This window comes from Lycorma delicatula, chromosome 10 (assembly GCF_047948215.1).
Source record: "Lycorma delicatula isolate Av1 chromosome 10, ASM4794821v1, whole genome shotgun sequence".
NCBI classification, from domain to species: Eukaryota; Metazoa; Arthropoda; class Insecta; order Hemiptera; family Fulgoridae; genus Lycorma; species Lycorma delicatula.
This window is the reverse complement of record NC_134464.1, coordinates 42,941,282-42,960,719: the sequence shown is the minus strand read 5'-3', so window position 1 is coordinate 42,960,719 and position 19,438 is coordinate 42,941,282. Positions and strand designations below refer to the sequence as shown.

Sequence of the window (19,438 nt, the reverse complement as noted above, 5' to 3'; positions counted from 1 at the left end):
GATTGGATTTATGTGCCACCTTTGCCTGCTGATGTAGAGCTAAGAGTTTGAATTAATGCTGCAGCTACAGAGATAATGCCCAACTTGCTAACTACTGTCTGGAATGACTTTCAGTTGGGATGTATGTTTTTGAATGGAAGCCATATTGAACCAAAGTCTTGGTTCCTGTAGGCAAGAAATGTCAGAAAATATACTCTTAGTCAAGAAAGATCAGAAACTTTTAGAAAAAAATCAGTAAAAGTCAAGAAAAATTGCAAAAAATTTCAGAGGTGGCTTTCCATTAATAAATCTCTTCTTTTAGAGCATTTGTGCGAAGAAACAATAGTTTATCAATGAAAAGTTTTTATGTAATTATTGATGGTGGGGGCAAGGAGAATATTTCCATTACCAAAAAAATGTTCATTGCAATGAGGAGTTCTAGAAGACAATATGAAGGATGTCTTGTAGGAAAAATAAAAAATTCTCTCAAAAAACAGAATAGAGCCCTGAAAAGGGAAATGCAAGCAGAAATTAAAAAACTGGAAGAAGAAAGGAAAAGGTTGAGAGCTACAATCTCTGCAGAGAAAGACAGATAGCCACCAAAATTAAACTTTTAGAAAAAGGCAAACCATTAGAAATCTTGATTTTGAAAAAAATTTGCCCTGTGTTTTATTTATACATAATAATACATATGTAATGGAATGAGATATCATTATTTTTTTATTTTTTGGTTATGTTAGAATAATAATAAAAAGTATTTTTCAAATAAATGTTAATCATGTTTGTTTTCTGTACAAAATAAGGTGTTCTGCTCTAGTTTTCTTATCTGTATTACTTTTAGTCACAGTGATTTTAGTTTTCTTTTAAATTGTGATCATACATATATTCTTTGTTAAATTTAAATCTTAATATATTTATGCATATAAAGTTAAATATTGTTTTTTGTTTACTTTGCTAAATAATGTTAGGCTAGTTTTCTAGAAAAGGTTTTAAGCAATCTTAGGTACATTCCAATTATTTTTAAAAATTGCTTAAGTTAGTTTTTTTGTCTTATCTGTGTTACTTTTAGTTATCTGATGTCCATTTTTATGCAAGAAACTTTTAAATATAGTATTTTTTTTAACCTTGCTTTGTAATTTATTGAAACAATTTATCACAAAAAATAGCCTAATTTTAAATGTAACAAAAAAATAAACTAAAAATGATTGTAATAAGTAAAATAAGGCATGAGTTTGGCAGCTATGGGGATGGTGGAGGAAAAAAATTAAATATTTAAATATTTTGCAGAGTAAATGGCAGTAGCATAACATTATGAGTCAAGAAATTTTTTAACTAAATTGATCAGGAAAACTAACCTTAAAATTCACCCTGTAAGTGAATGAATGTTGCGTGACAAACTTGATTTGTTATTCTATGAAATGAGACCTTAACTGAATCTAAGTTATCTCATTAAATTTTTATATGCTTTTGAAGTCCTTTTTGAATCACTCAATATTATTATACTTCAAATATTATTATTTGATATTATACTTCAAAAGCATATTTTGTACATTTTAATAGATTCTTGTTGAGAAATATTGGTTGAAAAGAAATTTTGAAGTATGTTTATAAGAAAATTTGCTGTATTTGAACCATAATTATCTTATTCAGTTAGCTTATAGAGTTCAAGTAAACATAGTGTGCATACGAGTGTTCAGGTGACCAGTTCACAAGCATCTCCTGTAAATCCTGATGCATATAAAATAAACTACACGATGTTAATATTCAGTAACCACGCACTACTATATTTTAAATTTAAATAAATTAAGACATTTTATTTGAGTTTAAGATTTATGAAATTTGTCAATTGTCCATAAACAGTAAAATTCCACTAATCTTATATTAAATTTCTAAAATTTATATTAATTTTGTTTTCTGTTATATTATTTAATTTCCAATAATTTGGTTCAATAGTATCCTTGACATATTTTATAGAGTTTTTCCATTACTGCTGGCCTGTTTTATCAATTATTTTTAACTTCAGATATTTTAAAAGCAGTATTTTCTGATGCTACATAACTTTTGACTTGTCCCCAAATTAACCCAATTGGATTGAGTATACAATGATAGGGAGGTAATCAAAGCACGGTTTTACCACTGGATCGTGTTAATTCATCAATTTTTTTACACATTAAAACTACTTTTAAATACACAATACAGTTTGCAATAATTGGACCTAAGTTCATCATTGATGAACACATGAATAATAAGGGGCGTTGTCTAAGACAGTAACCGAATTATCTTCCAGAGGAGGTAACACATCACCAAAAAATAATCTTAATAAATAAAATTCATGTACTTTTTTACTAATTGTGTTTTTATCAAAATGGTCAACTTTTTCTTTAATTGTTCTCTGGGGTTTTGGTTTTTTAGGGAACCAAATTCATTAGGAGATTCATACTAGCGAATCACATTGCACGCTGAAGCAGCAAAACTTATTGTGCATTATTTTTGTTGTAGTTGAATCTGTATCAGACATGGTATCAAAATAATGGTATAACTCAAGTCATACAGACACAAATCTAAGAATATACTACTCACATTCCAGTAAACTTAAAAAATTGTATTATCTTAACTTTAAATAACATTAGAGTAAATAAATAACTAATAGAAACACAAAAATTGAACAAGATCAAGTAATCATATGAAAAGATCAAGGGCTTTAATAGAACTGAGAAGACAACATAATATGAACTTTTGAATACATTGACACTATATGACAAATTAATTATATGGTGACTTATGTATGAGTTATGATTATAGTGTTGTATATAGATATGACCACATTGTGAATTGGCACTGATGCAAGGGGTGTGACTCCGCAGAATCATGATGAACTCACTCACACAATGGTGACATTTGTTTTTTCTTTACTCTATAAGCTAACTGAAAACAGTATAAGTAATCAGGTAATGTAAGTTGGTAAGTCATATTTCATCTAGAATGTATATCCAATATTGTCTTAGTTCAAAATTGAAAATGAACCAATTCTGATTGTTGTTTTTTTCTGTGGAAGAAAAATTATCCCGGCAGTCAATTTTTTTTTTTTTTTTTTTTTTTTTGTTGAAGAAACTATTTTGGTAGTTGATGTTTTTCATGTTACTTAAGTAAAGGATCTTTTTTAACAAAAATTTCACTGCCCTCATACAAGTTTAGAAGGTACTTTTTTTCTATAGTTTAACAGTAATATTACAGCTTACTATACTATTGCCTGATGTTATTCAGGTTTTCAATTTATTTTCATGCAAAATGTGAGAAATTTTGAATTTATATGCATTCCAGGGAGCTGTAGATCTTATTTAGTAGCAGTCTTTTTATATCATTTCTTTGCATTTTTAAAATTATTTTTATTAAGACATATTAAAAAAATAATTCATGTTTGGTAATAACCTCTTCATGTTGTTACTCTATATTTTCTTATTTTTATAAAAACTCACCTTTGCAGTTCATGTGAGTGGCTGTCGTATAGGAGGACAATAAAAGTAAAAAAAAAATTATTTTATTTTATAACTTAAATTTTTCGATTCAGTGCCAGATTAAAGATTAGTAAGCTGATTATAGTTTTTTGTTTTTAATTTAATTCTGGCTTTTTAATTTGCCATTTGAAGAAATCAACAATTATGAAGAAAAAGTAGCTGCTAAGTTTCCTACATGATTCACCCTTGTTACCATAGTATATGTTGTTCCCACTCTACCATCAGAAAAATGGAATATTTCATGTGATTGTTTCTTAAGTACTAAAACCTATCTTTTTTATTTCTTTATATGTTTATTACTAATTTTTAATGTTGACAATAAAAAGATTGTTCCAGTACTATATTTTTCATTTCTGAAATTTTGGATGAAAACAAGGTAACTGAACATTGCTGTAAAATATTACTACTTACATCATCCCTTATTTCATCTACTTGCTTAATGATTTTACCTGTATAAAAATTACTGAAACGTGCCATTTTTTTACTATTTAAAATCTTAATTTTTTTTTAATAATTAATGTGCTAAATCAGAATCATAATTATTTTTAGTTAGTTAGCAATCGATTGGAAAAAATTTAAATAAAAGAAAACTATTTAGATAATAGAAAAAGTATGTTTTGTTTGTTTTCTCTTTCAGGTATTTAACGCTTAACATGTTGAGTAAAGAGGATCAGGAGAGAACACATGTTCTTAGTTCATTTTTTTATAAAAGATTGACTACCAAGCCAACAGGTACAAGACGTTCATATAACCCATTAGAAGATGATCCTGATGCTACTGCAGCTGAAAAAAGACATTCACGTGTTAAAAGTTGGACAAAAGCTGTCAACATTTTCACCAAAGATTTCATTATTATTCCTATCAATGAAAAGTAAGATTTTTCTAATTATTCTGATCTACATTTTTCTGATTATATTGTTACATTTATTTTTAATTTCTAATTAAAATTTGGGTTGTGGAATGTTTTTTTAACTTTTAATAATGGATTCTCCTATGTATTTTTTAGTGTTGAATGTGAAGTAAACCTACATTTTTTCCATCACATCAGGATTTTTCACTAATCGCAATTTCAAAATTTGTAAACAGTTGAAAATTTGCAAAAATATGATACCGTAAAAGACATAAAATGTCTTTTTTATATTAATAAATTAATATAATATATTCACTTTTTTGGCTTATACTGTGCATTCTTATAACTGAACAGTAAGTGGTCTAAAGAGGTTGGGGGAGGTTTGGGTTAAAAATGACAAAAAGGTAGAAGAACTTGGCTGACAGGTGGACAAGACTTAACAAGCTGTAACTCGCGTGTTTCAGACTGAAACTAGGAGTTCAAGACAAAACTTGGGCACCTCACTGCATTTGCTGTACATGTGTTAAAGGACTTTTGATGGTGGTCAAAGTGTGAACAAGAAACACTCAGATTTGGAGTTCCAGTTGTGGCGAGAGCCACGAAATCTCACAAATGATTGTTACTTATGTTTGACTAGTGTTCATGGTTTCAATTTGAAAAGTAAAAAAAAAGAATTGTCTATCCAAATATGCTTTACACCCGGTTCCTCATCGTCCAGATGTACCAGTGCCAAATTCACCAGAAAATTTATCTGAACAATAGACAATTCCACAAGTGATATAAATGAAGATAACATCGAGAAGTTCGGACCTGGGTTTATATCTGTGCACCAGAGGTTTCTGTTTTGGTTTGAGACGTACATCTGACCAAAGAAAATTCAGAATTGCTTGGTTCGAGACTTAAAGAGAAGAACCTGCTAGCGGGTGGCACCTCATTTTTTTGGTTCAGAGAAAAGGATTTTCTTCCATATTTTTCAGAAGAAGGAGAATTAGTTTTCTGCACTGATGTATGTGGACTTGACTCGATTTAACATTCCATATGAAAGTACTGATTGGAGACTATTCATTGATTCATCCAAAAGAAGCCCCCAGAATTGTCCTTCATAATGGGAATATGTATCCGTCGGATATTTTGAGATGGTTAGGTTAATTTGTAATTAATTCTCAATAAAATTAAATATGACAATCATAAGTGGATTACGTGCAGCAATCTCAAAATAATATCGATGCTCCTAGGACAGCAAGGAGGATACAAAGTTTCCTTATTTTTTCTGTGAATTGGATAGCGGAGACAGAGAGAGTAATTGGATAAGGAAAGATTAGCCAAAAAGAGCTTTATTAGAACCTGGAACAAATAATGTGCTCCAAAAAGATCTCATAGATCCGAACAAAGTTCTCCTTCCACCTCTGCATATCAAGTTAGGCTTGATAAGCCTGGCGATACATCAGTTTGTCAAAGCATTATCAAAAGAAGTTACATCTGTGACAAATTTCCAGTCTTATCAACCGCCAGACTAAAAGAGGGTGTCTTTACTGGTCCTGACATAAGAAAACTTAATAAGATGTTAATTTTGAAAAACTAATGGAAGTTGCAGAAAAAGAAGTCAGGGGAGCCTTTAAAGGCATAATCAAGTCTCTGGACAGTAAGAAGGATCTGAACTAAAAAAAAAAAAAAAAAAACAGTTGTTGAGAACATGCTGCAAAAGCACAAAAATTTAGGTTGTAAGAAGAGCTTGAAGGTTCACTTTCTAAATTCACATGTGGACTATTTTCTGGAAAATCTGGGTGGATGAGAGATTTCATCAAGACACGAAAGAAATGGAAAGGAGGTATCAAGGGAAATTAATTACTACGATGATGGCAGACTATTGCTGGATGTTACACTGAGATGAACCCTACAGTGAATGTGGAAGGAAAAGCGCAAACCAGAGTATAAGCCATCCAAAGAAACTTCGACGCATGGAATAAAATTATAAGTATTTTACATACTTTGTTGTTTAGGGTGGTTGAAGAGGGGCAGTGGTTTCCAAAGGCATGACTTATCTCATTAAAAGTAATGAAATTAATAAAAATAAAATAATTTAAAAATGCACTATAATATAGGCTTATTTTGTGGCAGTTTTCATTAGAAATTAAGGGGTCAATGACCTTGCCCCCTGCCTTCCTCTTCACACCACTCAACTGTTTAGCTATAAGAATGCATAGTATAAACCAAAAAAGTGAATATATTATATTAATTTATTATAATAAAAAAAAGTTTTATATCTATTTTATTGTATCACATTTTTGCAATTTTTCAACTTTTACAAATGATATTTGTGATTTGTGAAAACTCCTGATGTGTTGGAAAAAATGAAGGTTATTTTTGGATTCAGCGCAAAAAAATACATAAGAATCAATTATCAATAACTAAAACCATTCTCAATAACTAAAACCATTCCAAACATGATTCTCATGTTTGGTTTTAACCTCATAATCACTAGAAGTCTAAAAAGTTTTAAAACGGACTTGAGGCTGTATCCTCTAGTGTTACATCTGTAAAACGCAAAATGTATTGCATTTTAATAATATTTTTATCCTTTCAAACTATAAAAAAATTAGCTAGACGATATTGTTGTTTTTAAATTTTAATTAATTTGTAATATACTCAAAATTTTCATAGCTGTATTGTTAGTTTTTAGTAGAAATCAGAATTTTCGTATCTGCATTTAAGCCTTAAACATGTGTGCGTGTATATGTTCCACTTTTATAATGAAAGAAAAAATTAAATTAATGAAATAAAGTAAAAGTAAATTTTATTTATATTTAAATAAAATAAAACTTGTGCAAGTAGGAATTTCCAATTTTTCTGAAACAATCTTTTGAATGCAGTAAATAAATTTGTTGTTTGTGGAAGGGACTGTATTATTGTAATGTTATCTAGGGTGTACAAAAAAGAATGTTGGGGTTTTAAAGCTATTTAATATCTCTTAATTTTGACATACAGTTTGTTCAATCTGAGTACCTTTCATCATGCAGCACACATCCAACCAGCAGGAGAGCTCATCCCGTACTTTAACCAGCATGTCCAGAATAATGGACACAACAGCTGCTTCAACTCTATAGTTCAATTCTACTAGATCAGTAGGTAGCAAAGGCACATACACAAGATCCTTTATACAACACCAAAGGAAAAATCACTTGGTGTCAGATCAGGTGACCTTGGAGGCCACCGAAATCTGTTATTGGTTCCATAGTGACCGATCCCATGGGTGGGAAAAATGTCATTCAACCTATCCCATACAGTCATGCCAGAGAGGAGGCATGCCTTATTGCCAAATAAAACTCACTGGTCCATCTTGAAGAAAGAGCCATATACACAGCATAAGTAACTCCTGTTACGTTTGCTTCAGCGTGAAAGAACAGCCTGTAAACTTGCAGTCAGGATATTGCACAGAAAATGTTTAATTTTCAGGAGTCTCTTTCACATTGTAAGAGTTCATGGGGATTTTCTGATCCCCAGATGTTTTATGTGTTACTTTTCTACCAAGGTGAAATATTGACTCGTAACTAAACACAATATGATCAAGAAAGCCATCATTTCCATGCACCAACATTTCATTTGTAAAGTTATTACACACAGCATAGTGTTCAGGCTTCAAAGACAGTAAAACTATGGACTCATATGTGTTTCCTTAAAACATCCCACACTATCATCATTGACATTACTAGGTTGCAGCTGGCCTTTTAACAAATTTTTAGGATTTTGCAGGGAAGACTCCTTTATTCAGACATCTGCTCGTTTCAAATTTATCATGCTATTGATGAATGTTATTGCCACTTGAAGGATCACAATTAAGGTTTCTGTAGAACACATGGTAAACTGTACTACAAATCACATTAGCAAACTGCAAAACTCAGAAGGCTTTCTGTTCAGGAGTCTCTGTCATAGGTAATGGTCCTGACCTAGTGCGCAACTAAAACTGTTCATATTGCCCTTTTTTTTTTTATCCTAAATCAACACTGCAAACCTCATCCATGAGATATAACAAATTAAAACCCCAATTTTTTTTTTTGTGCACCTGGTACAGTATAAAAAACTTTTTTCTTCTCCCACAATCACACATGGTAAATTCCAGATCAGTTATAGTGATCCATAGCCGGCCTCTGTGGTGCAAGGTCCCGGGTTCAAATCCCAGTCAGGCATGTCATTTTCAAATGCTACAAATTATCCATCTCATTTTCTGAAGCAATACCTAATGGTGGCCCGAAGGTAAAAAAAAAAATCCATTAACATTGAGAAGCAATATTTTCTTTAATTCTTAAGCTGTATTTATTTTTTTTAGTAAACTTAAGATTAAAAATTTGAAAAAAGAAGTTTTTGACTTGTTAGTATTATTATATCAGATAATGTATTACCATTATCACATTTGAAAAATAGTAGTTGTCACAAATTTGGATTGGTTATGACAAAAATCACATTTTACATCTAATGATGGTTTTACATTACTTGATATCTTATTATTTTATAATTTAATATGAATACGTTAATACGAAAAACTTATTTATATAAATGGGTGCTAGTGATTTATATTTTATAAACATTTTTTTTTTTTTTTTTTTTGTATATTGGTTATATAGTTTTTACAACTATTTTAATTATGATCGTCATACTAGTTGTTTATATTTGTCTGTTATTTCATTTTCATAGCTGCCATTGGTTTCTGGCGATAATATGCTTCCCTGGTTTAACTGGACCTGTAAGATTTAGTGATAATACTCCAATAACATTGCCTACTCCTGCACCAAAAAGGAAACATTCTACATTAATTGAAGGTACATTTTAATCACAATTCTTTTGTACTTTATGTAAATTTGGGTATAATTGTTATTTTATTGTATTTGAATTAAATATAAATAGTAAAGAAAATTTCCATTGCATATCTGTGTAAATGTTAAAAGTTAAATAGAAAACAAAAAAACAATTATTTTAAGGAGGGTTGCTCTTATTTTTAAAACTGAGTGTTTTTTATATATTAATACAAATTTTTTTTACCGTTAGTGTTTCAAATCTAACATTGTAGTTGTACAGTTAGGTAAAAAGAAGATATAAAGATCACATTAAGAAACTTTTTGATAAAGGTATAGATGACAAACAGCAACAGAAAGACTACTGTTGAGTTTAATAAATAATTTTAATCAAGATCCATGAGAGTGACAGAATGTGCATGGAATGATTAAGATTAAGACTGTATAAATATTGCTAGTAATAATTCACAACACCAGTTTAGTAAGTAATATATTTTTTTATGTAATATTGTCTGATCATTAAAATCTCACCTAAGCCTGGAGTAATGTGGTGAGAAATGTCATTAAACTCAAAAACAGAACTAAAGTGTGCTGTCCTCTGATTATTTGTTTTACTTAGATTATCTAGTTTGTACCTTCAGAACATTATAGATTATTAATACCTATAATACAAAGGCTATTTATTAACCCCTGACCGATTAATAGATTATTAAAAAATTTACTATGTACATACATATCTTACGTGGCATAGTCCCCACCCAAATTATTCATCTTAGTGTACACATTCATTCATTCACATAGTTCCATTCATTCATCTTAGTGTTACAACAGCATGTTTTTTCCTCTTGAGAGGGAAAAGTACAAAAGAGAAAAGAACAGTGTCACCAAAGTACCCATCCATTGTTTTTGAAGTGTCAAGTAGTAGGCAACTCTTCAATTTTATGAATTAATGAAAATCAGGGATGTAAGGGGCCAGTTAAATTTGTTTATTAAACCCTTAGTAGTTGTGGCTCTATTTTTTGCATTGTGCAAAAAAACAATCCTCTTCATTAACATCCTTTGCTGTTTATTCTGTAGCTTACGAGCTATAGAATAAAGCTTAGGTATCCTAAGCTTTGTCAATATTTTACAATAAATTTCTGCAGTTATTGTTGTGCCTGGCTTCATAAATCCTGTCAACAAAATTCCTTTATGGTCCCAAAACACAGTACCCATCATTTTTTGGGTTAGTTTGACAATTAAGTGTGCATCCATTGTTTGGACTCTTCTTTTGTCCCAATATTAATGAACCAAATCCATGACTTATCCCCTGTAACAACAATGACAGAAATTCATTCCTTTTATTCCAGTATTGCTGAAGAAAAGACAATTATCCCTTCTCTGGATTTCTTTCACAGTTTTCACAGAACCATCACTCATTAGGTGATTATTATAATAAACTACACACTACTGATGGATCTCGGCTGCAGATATTCCTTCTAAGCTTACAAAAAACTAATAGATACCAACATACCTTGCTACTGGCAGGAGCCAAAACATCACATCAAGCTGTACAGAATGAAATGGTGACTGACTGTACGTGTGACAATATTTAAGCTTAGCTGATATCTACTGTGCATGCACTTTGTTGCTATGTAAACCAGTTTTGTTTGTAATGCCCAACCGAAGGTTGCAAATAGCCTATATAAAAGATATAAGTAATTTATATCTATTATATGAATATTAAGAGTTTCAGTTTCTTTTAATGGCAATTAAATTTTATAAAAATTTCAGGTTGTACCGATAAAGAACTGGCAAATAATGTGATGGCCGGTAAAACAAGTTTAATGATCGGCTCTACAACTATCACAGCTGTTAATACAAATACATTAGCTGTTTCTGCAGCACCTCTTAATACTATAACACTTGAACCTGAAGATGAAGATAGAGATGAAGCTGATGGAGAAGACGAGGACTGGGAAAATGAATCTAGTGAAGATGATCAGGTGAGTAACTATTTATTAGGTATACATAACAAAAAATAAAGAAAACTTATTTTTTTCTTGTATGAGACCATTATGTTAAAGTATCTGCTGGAATAATTTTTTACTTTAATTGGTTCTTTTGTACCTTGGGTTGAAGTAACAAATCGATCCTTTCTGCTCCACTTTTCTTCATACATCCCAATGCCATAGAAGGAAGACACCCACCTTGTGACATTACCGGTCACCACACCACCCCCTCTGTTCCAAGCTCTGAGGGGCTTTACCGGAGGTCGACTTTAGACCCTCTGACTGATTACATGTCACAGTCATCAGCCAGGCCTCGGTCGGCAGCCACCTGTAAATGCCTCGGCATACATTTGCATCATAAAATACAAAACAGATTTTGCCTTCACGTAGGCCTCAAACGGACATCTTCACATCCAACCTAACATGATTCCCTCAAACTAACTAACCGAAACCATGGAAGCGCGGTCCCCGTGCCTAAATTTGACAGCACTGTTCATGAGTGTAAATTCCTCAGAAAACAAACAAGTTGAAACTTAAGTCAGTGCTACATTTATACTAATCAAAATTATGTTTTACACAACATAGAAATTCAGACCTACATCCAAATAAGTCTACCAAATTAAGTCACCTAACAAGGGCAACGTAACCTCATTCTGGTCCGCACAGGAGCCGGGAACAAACCCCGCATCCCCACCCAGTCCCATCAGTCTCGTGCGGCATTACCAAGTCACAATCAGGACCGCCACCTGCGGAACGAAGCCACCCCCACCAGTGAGAGCCCCAAATCGAATCATAAACAATACCATTATAACCATGGCATGATGCCAATGCGCCTACCTCCAACCAATCCAATGTAGGTCGGGACCCTAGCCACCGGGATCCTGCCATGATCAAATACCTCAATAAAACTTCCTCTGCAGACCTACACACCGCAAGGATGCAAAGAAAACCAGCCACTATAGACCACTCCTCACCTTCATCCAGTTAATATGGAGATCCAGAAAGGAATGTATTCTCTCAAGTTCCCTAACAGCTCATGAGTGTTTGACCTCATATTGGGGACATGGTTCCCTGTATAGTCAGTCACATAATCTGGGCATTGACTTGAATCCACCAAACAAAACCTAGCCAAATTCGCCTGAAAGGCACCATGTCTGGAGGGAAACTGTGTGATATCCTCGTATTTGGGAGTATAGAGATATGTATTCATCTATAATATCTTCGTAATAAGTTAGCCATAAGTCAAATATTCATTCTACTTTGCATTCCCCAAATTTGGAAATAAGAAATTGATTGCGCTTAAAATACTTTTTTAAATTTTCCTACATATTATTTGAAGTTTAACATTTCCTGTTTTAGGATTACTGTTAACTAAGAACTTTTTCAGTTTAAAAATCTTATTTTTTATTTAAAATTCTATTTAATTTTAGTTATAAACAAAAGTGCCTTCTACAGTTCCTAGAAGCAAACTGGATGAAAGTTACAATGGAAGACTTGTTTTAAACCATATATATGTCTACATATTACTGTTTGTCTGCAAAAAAAGTCTAATAAAGAATAGGTAAATCATGCTTTCACATAATGATAAAAAGGTTTCTTAAATTTCAGTTGTCTTCATCACAATCCTAAAATGAGGAGCTTGGACAAATCTTCATAAGAAAAATTGTTGGTCATTATTGATAGAAAATTAATGTACAGTATTGATTATGTTGTTTACTTTGATAAGTTATGCTTATTAATTTTTATTTTTGATAGTAAATTCCTTTTTATATTTTAATTTTAAACCATTGTTACTAATTCTATATTACCTTCCTCCCTGGCTTGTGTAATAAAAAGTGTCATCCTAAGTTACCTTCAGTAAATAAGTTTGGTTAAACCTGCAGTGTAGTTTTTATTTTAAAAAATTTATAAAGGTCTGATAGATAAATAAGAAGTACGAGCAAAAATCAGAAGTGAATGGTGAACTTTGTAGGCTGAGGCAGGTTAACTTTTAACTGGTTAACCTGATAAATTAAAAAAATTCCCATTTATTATTGGATTTTTTTTTAATGTTATATTATATTCTTGTTATATATAACACATGTCATGTAAATATCTTCCTTTATTTCTGAATGATTATCTTTACATGTTTAAGAAGAAATTTTTAGTGAATAAGTGAAAATGATTAAAATAAAATTCTAATGAATATTAACTGAGCAAATAAAGTGAACTCTATATAAAGTACATAGTTGAATTTGCTATGACATATTTTGAATAACATGGTGTAAAACAACCGGATTCACATTTTCTCTTGAGAAAATGAAATACATCAGGAGACATGTTGATTCCTTAACTGATTTATTTGTTGAACCATACACACGGATTAGATTTTTAGGTTTTTGGTTTGACGATTGACTGACCTGGGTAATACATTTAAAGGAGCTGAAGATAAAATGTTTAAAAATGTTAGACACGCTGGGAATTTTAGTACCTGCTGGGGAGCTGATCAAGTATGCTTTGTGCTTCTACCAAGCTCTGGTCCATTCCCGCGTAGACTATAGCTGTGTGGCTTTTTCATCTGCTCGGTCCACAGCTCTTAGAATGCTCGATGCTATCCATCATATTTTAACTTAGCTAAATAAATTATTTTATTTAATTTGTTTGCATAACAAGCAAGTATACTTGTTTGTTAGTTCAACATTTGAGGGCTCTTTTTTCCAAGTTTTGTAAAGCATTTCCTTTGTTTCCATAGATTTAATATTACAGTGTGTGATCCAGTTTCTTTTACGTTTACCTTTTTGTTTAGTTCTGTTTTTTTTTTAATCTAAACTGGCTTTTTGGGATAGCACATGTAATTTGCATAAAAAAGCTTCATCAGTGTTATGAATTTATGATAAGATCCTGTTCACTAAATCACAAAGCTGGTGTAGCCAAATAGTGTAACTTGACAGTCGACCACGTGCAATAGTATTCACTTAATCTTAAAAGTAGTTTGAGATTTAGTTTTTTGAGTTTGATGTAGTTTCTTGCATAATGTCTTTTTTAGCTTCAATATAGATAAAAAATTGATTCATGGTCAGTTAGTATATTAATTTATGAGGTTTGAACAATCAAGTTTTTAGATTTACAGAAAAAATTATCCATGCAAGTACCACACCTTCAGAATTATACCTTGTGGGGCTTAAAACAACGGCAGATACTCGTGCTTGAGAAAGTTATTAAAAAAGATTTTGTTTTTATTCAATTTCAATATATCCATATTAAAGTCATCGGCTAAAAAGTGACTGTGATACTTTTTGTTGCAACTGTAAATAATAAAATATTTCCAATAAACTTATTTTTTTTAGTGATGTCATGAGATTAGTAAACACCATTTATTTATTTATCATCTTGCACACTAGTATTCATTAATGCCCTTAACATAGTCGACAAGTTACCATATTTTAATACTTGAATTTGGTGGTTGATTTTCTCATTGACATACAATAAAACAGTCAGCTTTATTCACATAACTATTACAATACATATTATACTCGTGTAGTTCAAAATAAAGAGGCACATCAGAATTGCCACGTTTAGTACAAATTAATATTCCAGATCTCCTTATGAAACCTCCAGTAAATTAAAGTTGTAATTTAAACTACAAATATTTATATGCATAACAAGAATACCATCATGAATGATATTACTACAATTAAAATTATCAGTATTATTGTAAATGAATTCATGCTTTATTATAGAATCAAAATTCACAAATCTTCGCTTAAAATAAATATTAAGTTTAGATATAAACATATAGTTATTTATCGAATATTTTTTTTAAGTTTCTGTTATATGTCTCATAGATGAAGAAGAATTGATATATCTGCCTAGCTGCTGATGAACTATCCCATCTGAACTAGATGAACTAGCTTACTATCTCATCTATCTGGATTTCAAGAACTCCAGATAGATGGGATAGTCAGTATTAAAAATGCAGTACTTAATTTTTAGTTTCAAACTTTCAAAGTTACCGTATCTGAAGAAGAAAGATGATTGGTATCTCTGTTTTTATGGAACTCATTAGTAGATGTACAGTTAAACAACATAATTGTTTGCTTGCACAAGTACTGCCACAACAGCAAATGCATATGGTAGGATTTTTGCACTTTTTCTTACTGTGACTTGTTCTACCACAGTTATTATATAGCTTCAAATTCAAATCATCATTAGCGCAACATCTCTGATGACCAATGTAAGTTAAAGTTGTTATTGCTTCTTACTTGCGTGTATAACTCGGAAGATACTTCTACAATAGCACATTGCTGCTGTACAAATACCACTGATTAAAATTTCTCTTGTTAATATCTTCCTCCAGTTCCTGTTGATCCATGTTGTTTTGGATGTTCACAATTTTTAATCTTGGTTTTATATGTTATTTATAATCACCACTACATAATCTGCACCCATTTGCTAGACAGGATTTACTCAGTAGAATAAACATCACTTTTATGTACACAATCTATATTAATGTTTTTATTTTTCTCTGCAAAAACACTTTTCATCGCATAAGGAATTTCTTTTTGTACATTTTCAGTAACTTTTTGCAAAGCTTTTTCTTAATTATTTTGATTTTTAGGCTGTATAATAGTATACAAATTCTTTATTGTATTGCCTCTTTTTCATGATCAAAGCATATCATGTTTTACTCTGTTATTGTTACTTATAGTTTTTCTCAGTAAATTTTTTTGTCTTTCTCAACTCTTCATTCAGTTGTAACAGTAGATTTTCAGTCAAATCCAGATCCTCCTTCTCTTCTATTCCATCTTCTAATCCCAATCTTCTAATCCACATCCTCTTCTAATGTTGCATCATGTTGAGCATACTATTAGATAAATCTTGCTAATTTTTCCTACATATTTCTTATTCTTTGCTGTGATGTATTTTGTATTTGAATCCAGGTTTTCATTAATGACTTTTATGGTTAGGACTTTCATGTTCAGGAAAAATTATCAAGCTTATCGCCTACATAAGTACCTTTTTGTAGTTTTTCAAAATCATTTCTATGATAAACATTTTCACACAATATACACACTACTGAGCCATGCTTCTCTTTTTTATGACATGTAACTTTTATTGGGAGGCTTACTTTTGCATCCTGCCACATTGACTCAATGGATCAATACATCTCACCACTGTTAAATTTTGATGTATGCTGAATGACAGCTGTTTTTGGTCAAAATAATAATAAAAAAAAAGTAAAAAACTAATAGAATAATAGTTCTTATAGGCTAATTCGAATATATTAGAAACATTTAATTGCTTGTGTTCAACATATGATTTTCAACTTCACAAAAACATCTGTGTATTTCCAACCTTAAATGAACAATAAAATTTTATTTTAATGGTAAAACACATTTTAAATACTCAAAATCAAAAATTCCTTGTTATAATTGAGAAAAATTTACATTGGGAATTGCATATCTAATCTCTCAGTAATATATTAGATTACATGACTGCTTTGTCAATAATTTTCTTAACCACTTCAGTGGTTGCTTTGGTAATATACATTAATAGGTTTGATTTAACATTACTGTCCACACTTGTAAAAAACAATAAAAATTATTTTTAGGTTCTATTATTTTTTATTTATTATTCTAATGTAACGATCCAAAACAAGTTTCACGTTTAATTTAATTAGAATTTAACATAAACTTGTATAACAAGTCACCATTTTTTTTATATATTTATAGAACAAATAAACATCTACTGTGATATTTTGTAAACAAAAGTCAGACATCTCAGTTTGTATGTTATTAATTTCAACTGTTATTTGTTTTATGTATTCCTTTAATTAGTCATCTCTTTTTTCCAGTATGTATATGTATATATATATATATAAATAAATTTGTGCTATTCATGCCCTCACTTTCATGTTCATACACAATTAATGAACATGTATCAACGATTTTTGTCATGCCAGTTGCGTGTTTGGTGATGTTTGATGATTGTTGTGAATTACTCTGATAACTGATTATTCATTTTATGTTTAATTTATTGCAGGAGTCATATGATAATAATAGTAAATCAAAAGACTCTCAAGAGCCACCGGTGGTTAAAGAATCTGATAAAAATGAAGAAAAAGAAATTGATAATAAAAAACAACAAATGGAGGAACAAAGTAAACAGGTTATCCCACCACCTCCTCCTCTGCCATCAACACCAAATATAATGTCTAATGTAAAAATTAGTGCTAGTCCTAGCAAAGCACCATCTCGTGAACCGATTAAACAGTAAGTTTTTTTTTCAGAATGATCTATCTTATAATAATCACATTATTGTTTACTAAAACATGTTCAGGGTATGTTGATATCATTGCCAACAACATATTACTTTCATTTTAAGTTAGCAGTTAGTACTTCCCTGATTTTGTGAATGTATTACTTCCAGCATTTGCTTAGAGCATAAACTAATCCCAACTCTGTGCTCATCTGCAATTTTTCATTATTTAAACATCAAGGAGCGATAATTTTAGAGGAAGTAAAATAATTTTAAAATTAAATTTAGAAACTAACATTTCTAAAAATAAATAAATGTGTGAGCAATATTGGAATGTACAGTATTCTCTAATTATGTTTTGTCTTATTGTCATGTATTATTTGTGTGTGCATTTACTACATACATGCTCACTTATACATACACGCACACTAGAAATTGATAACAGTATTTTTTCAATCACCTGTGATATTGAGTACACCTGCATTCCGCAGGGGGTGTATTTACATCATGCCAAGTAGCAGGTGAGCAGCCATTTGCAGTGCTTTTAGCAAGTCACACTATGTTTATAACAGAATACATTTATTCACCAGATTGTGCAGTTTATTCCTTAGTTATCTTATTTGTGGTAATTTTCATGTACTTAATTTAAACATTGAATGATTAAAACAGATTTAAATAACTTCACCATCTAAATTAACAAATATGGCTTGTTAGGTGAAGTTCTTCAAAATTTTATTATGTTCAAGTCAATAAAGGTATATTTTTATATGATAAGATGATACAGTTAGTTCATTCCCAAATATGGTATAACCATCGTCAAGAATAAACTAACATCTCTGCTTGTCATAGTGAAGAAAGTGAGGTGCATTGTGTTTTTTTTCTTATTCTCAGAGCTGAATATACTGATGTACATCATAATGACAATCTCACTGAAATTAGGTATTAGTTAACATCTTGCAAGTAAAGTGATTCAAAAATGTTAAATTAAGTCATTTTAAAATTTGTCTTTTATTGATTTTTTTTTTTTACTAAAAAATCTGATACTTTCTGTAGTTCCTTGTACACGTATTAAATTACATACACTTTTTTTTTTTTTTAATGAAAAGTACATAAAATTTTGATTCATTAATAACTTCTGATTTTTTTTATCGTAAAAAATTTTACAATCTGAGGTTAATAATTATTAATAGATCAATATATTTAAATTTAAAAAAATAGAGAGATGAAGTCTGATTCAAACTGATGTGCCTTTCCCCCTAGTAAGATCGAAATATTTCATTAATTAAAATGTTATTTGGCTATACCCCTGGAACCAATGAATATAAGTACCACTTATGATATATATCATTGAAACGCTCTCAATGAGGGCTTATTGTTGAAATTAAGAAAAAGTCCAAAAATTTTTTTATTTTGGACACTTTTGTTCCAGTCGATTGCAATCGAAATGGGAGGTCCCCAACTAACATCCTATGGTTAATCATTTTTGAGTAGAGATACATACATATATATAGACATCTTGCCAAAACTAGTCAAAATGGATATTTCCATTAAAATTTTAAAAACCGAAATTCACAATCACAATTCTTCCTTTACATTGTACAAGGAAGTAATAAAAATTCTGTTCTGAAGAATAAATCTACAAAAGCATTCAACCTTGACAAAAAAAAAATGAAGTAGGAATAAATTTTTTTAACTATCGTAAATTAATAAATGAATATGACATTACTTTTAAAATTAAATTATACAACTTTGCTGATCAAATATTTTATTGCTATAATATTACATCATTAAACAGCGTTCATCCATTCCAAATGTAATAAAATGTTTATGATTAATAAGCATATATATTGTATCATAAACTTTTCCTACTTTTGTATATGTGCTCTTTGTGCTCCATTTATAAACTATTTAAATCTGTGTGATTGAAAGTTAACAATACAACATAAATATATTTTAATTTTCCTTGAAGATTTTTTATTAAGATAATATATGAGGGTCATTCAGAAAGTTCTTGGCTGACACAGAGATGATAAAAGCATGATCGCATGATTGTATATTTGTCAAGTATGATCTTTTAAA

At 30.5% G+C, this 19,438-nt stretch overlaps 1 protein-coding gene across 5 annotated transcripts in view; it reads left to right on the top strand.

Annotated features, from left to right (window-relative positions):
- The window catches only part of LOC142331448 (uncharacterized), a 140,507-nt gene that overhangs the window by 110,052 nt on the left and 11,017 nt on the right, over positions 1–19,438 (top strand). For all 5 annotated transcript variants that reach the window (XM_075377368.1, XM_075377369.1, XM_075377367.1 and 2 more), the window contains 4 exons: positions 4,132–4,365; positions 9,034–9,158; positions 10,905–11,116; positions 17,144–17,373. In XM_075377368.1, the coding sequence (XP_075233483.1) occupies positions 4,132–4,365; positions 9,034–9,158; positions 10,905–11,116; positions 17,144–17,373 (801 nt within the window). The remainder of the gene's footprint in view (positions 1–4,131; positions 4,366–9,033; positions 9,159–10,904; positions 11,117–17,143; positions 17,374–19,438) is intronic.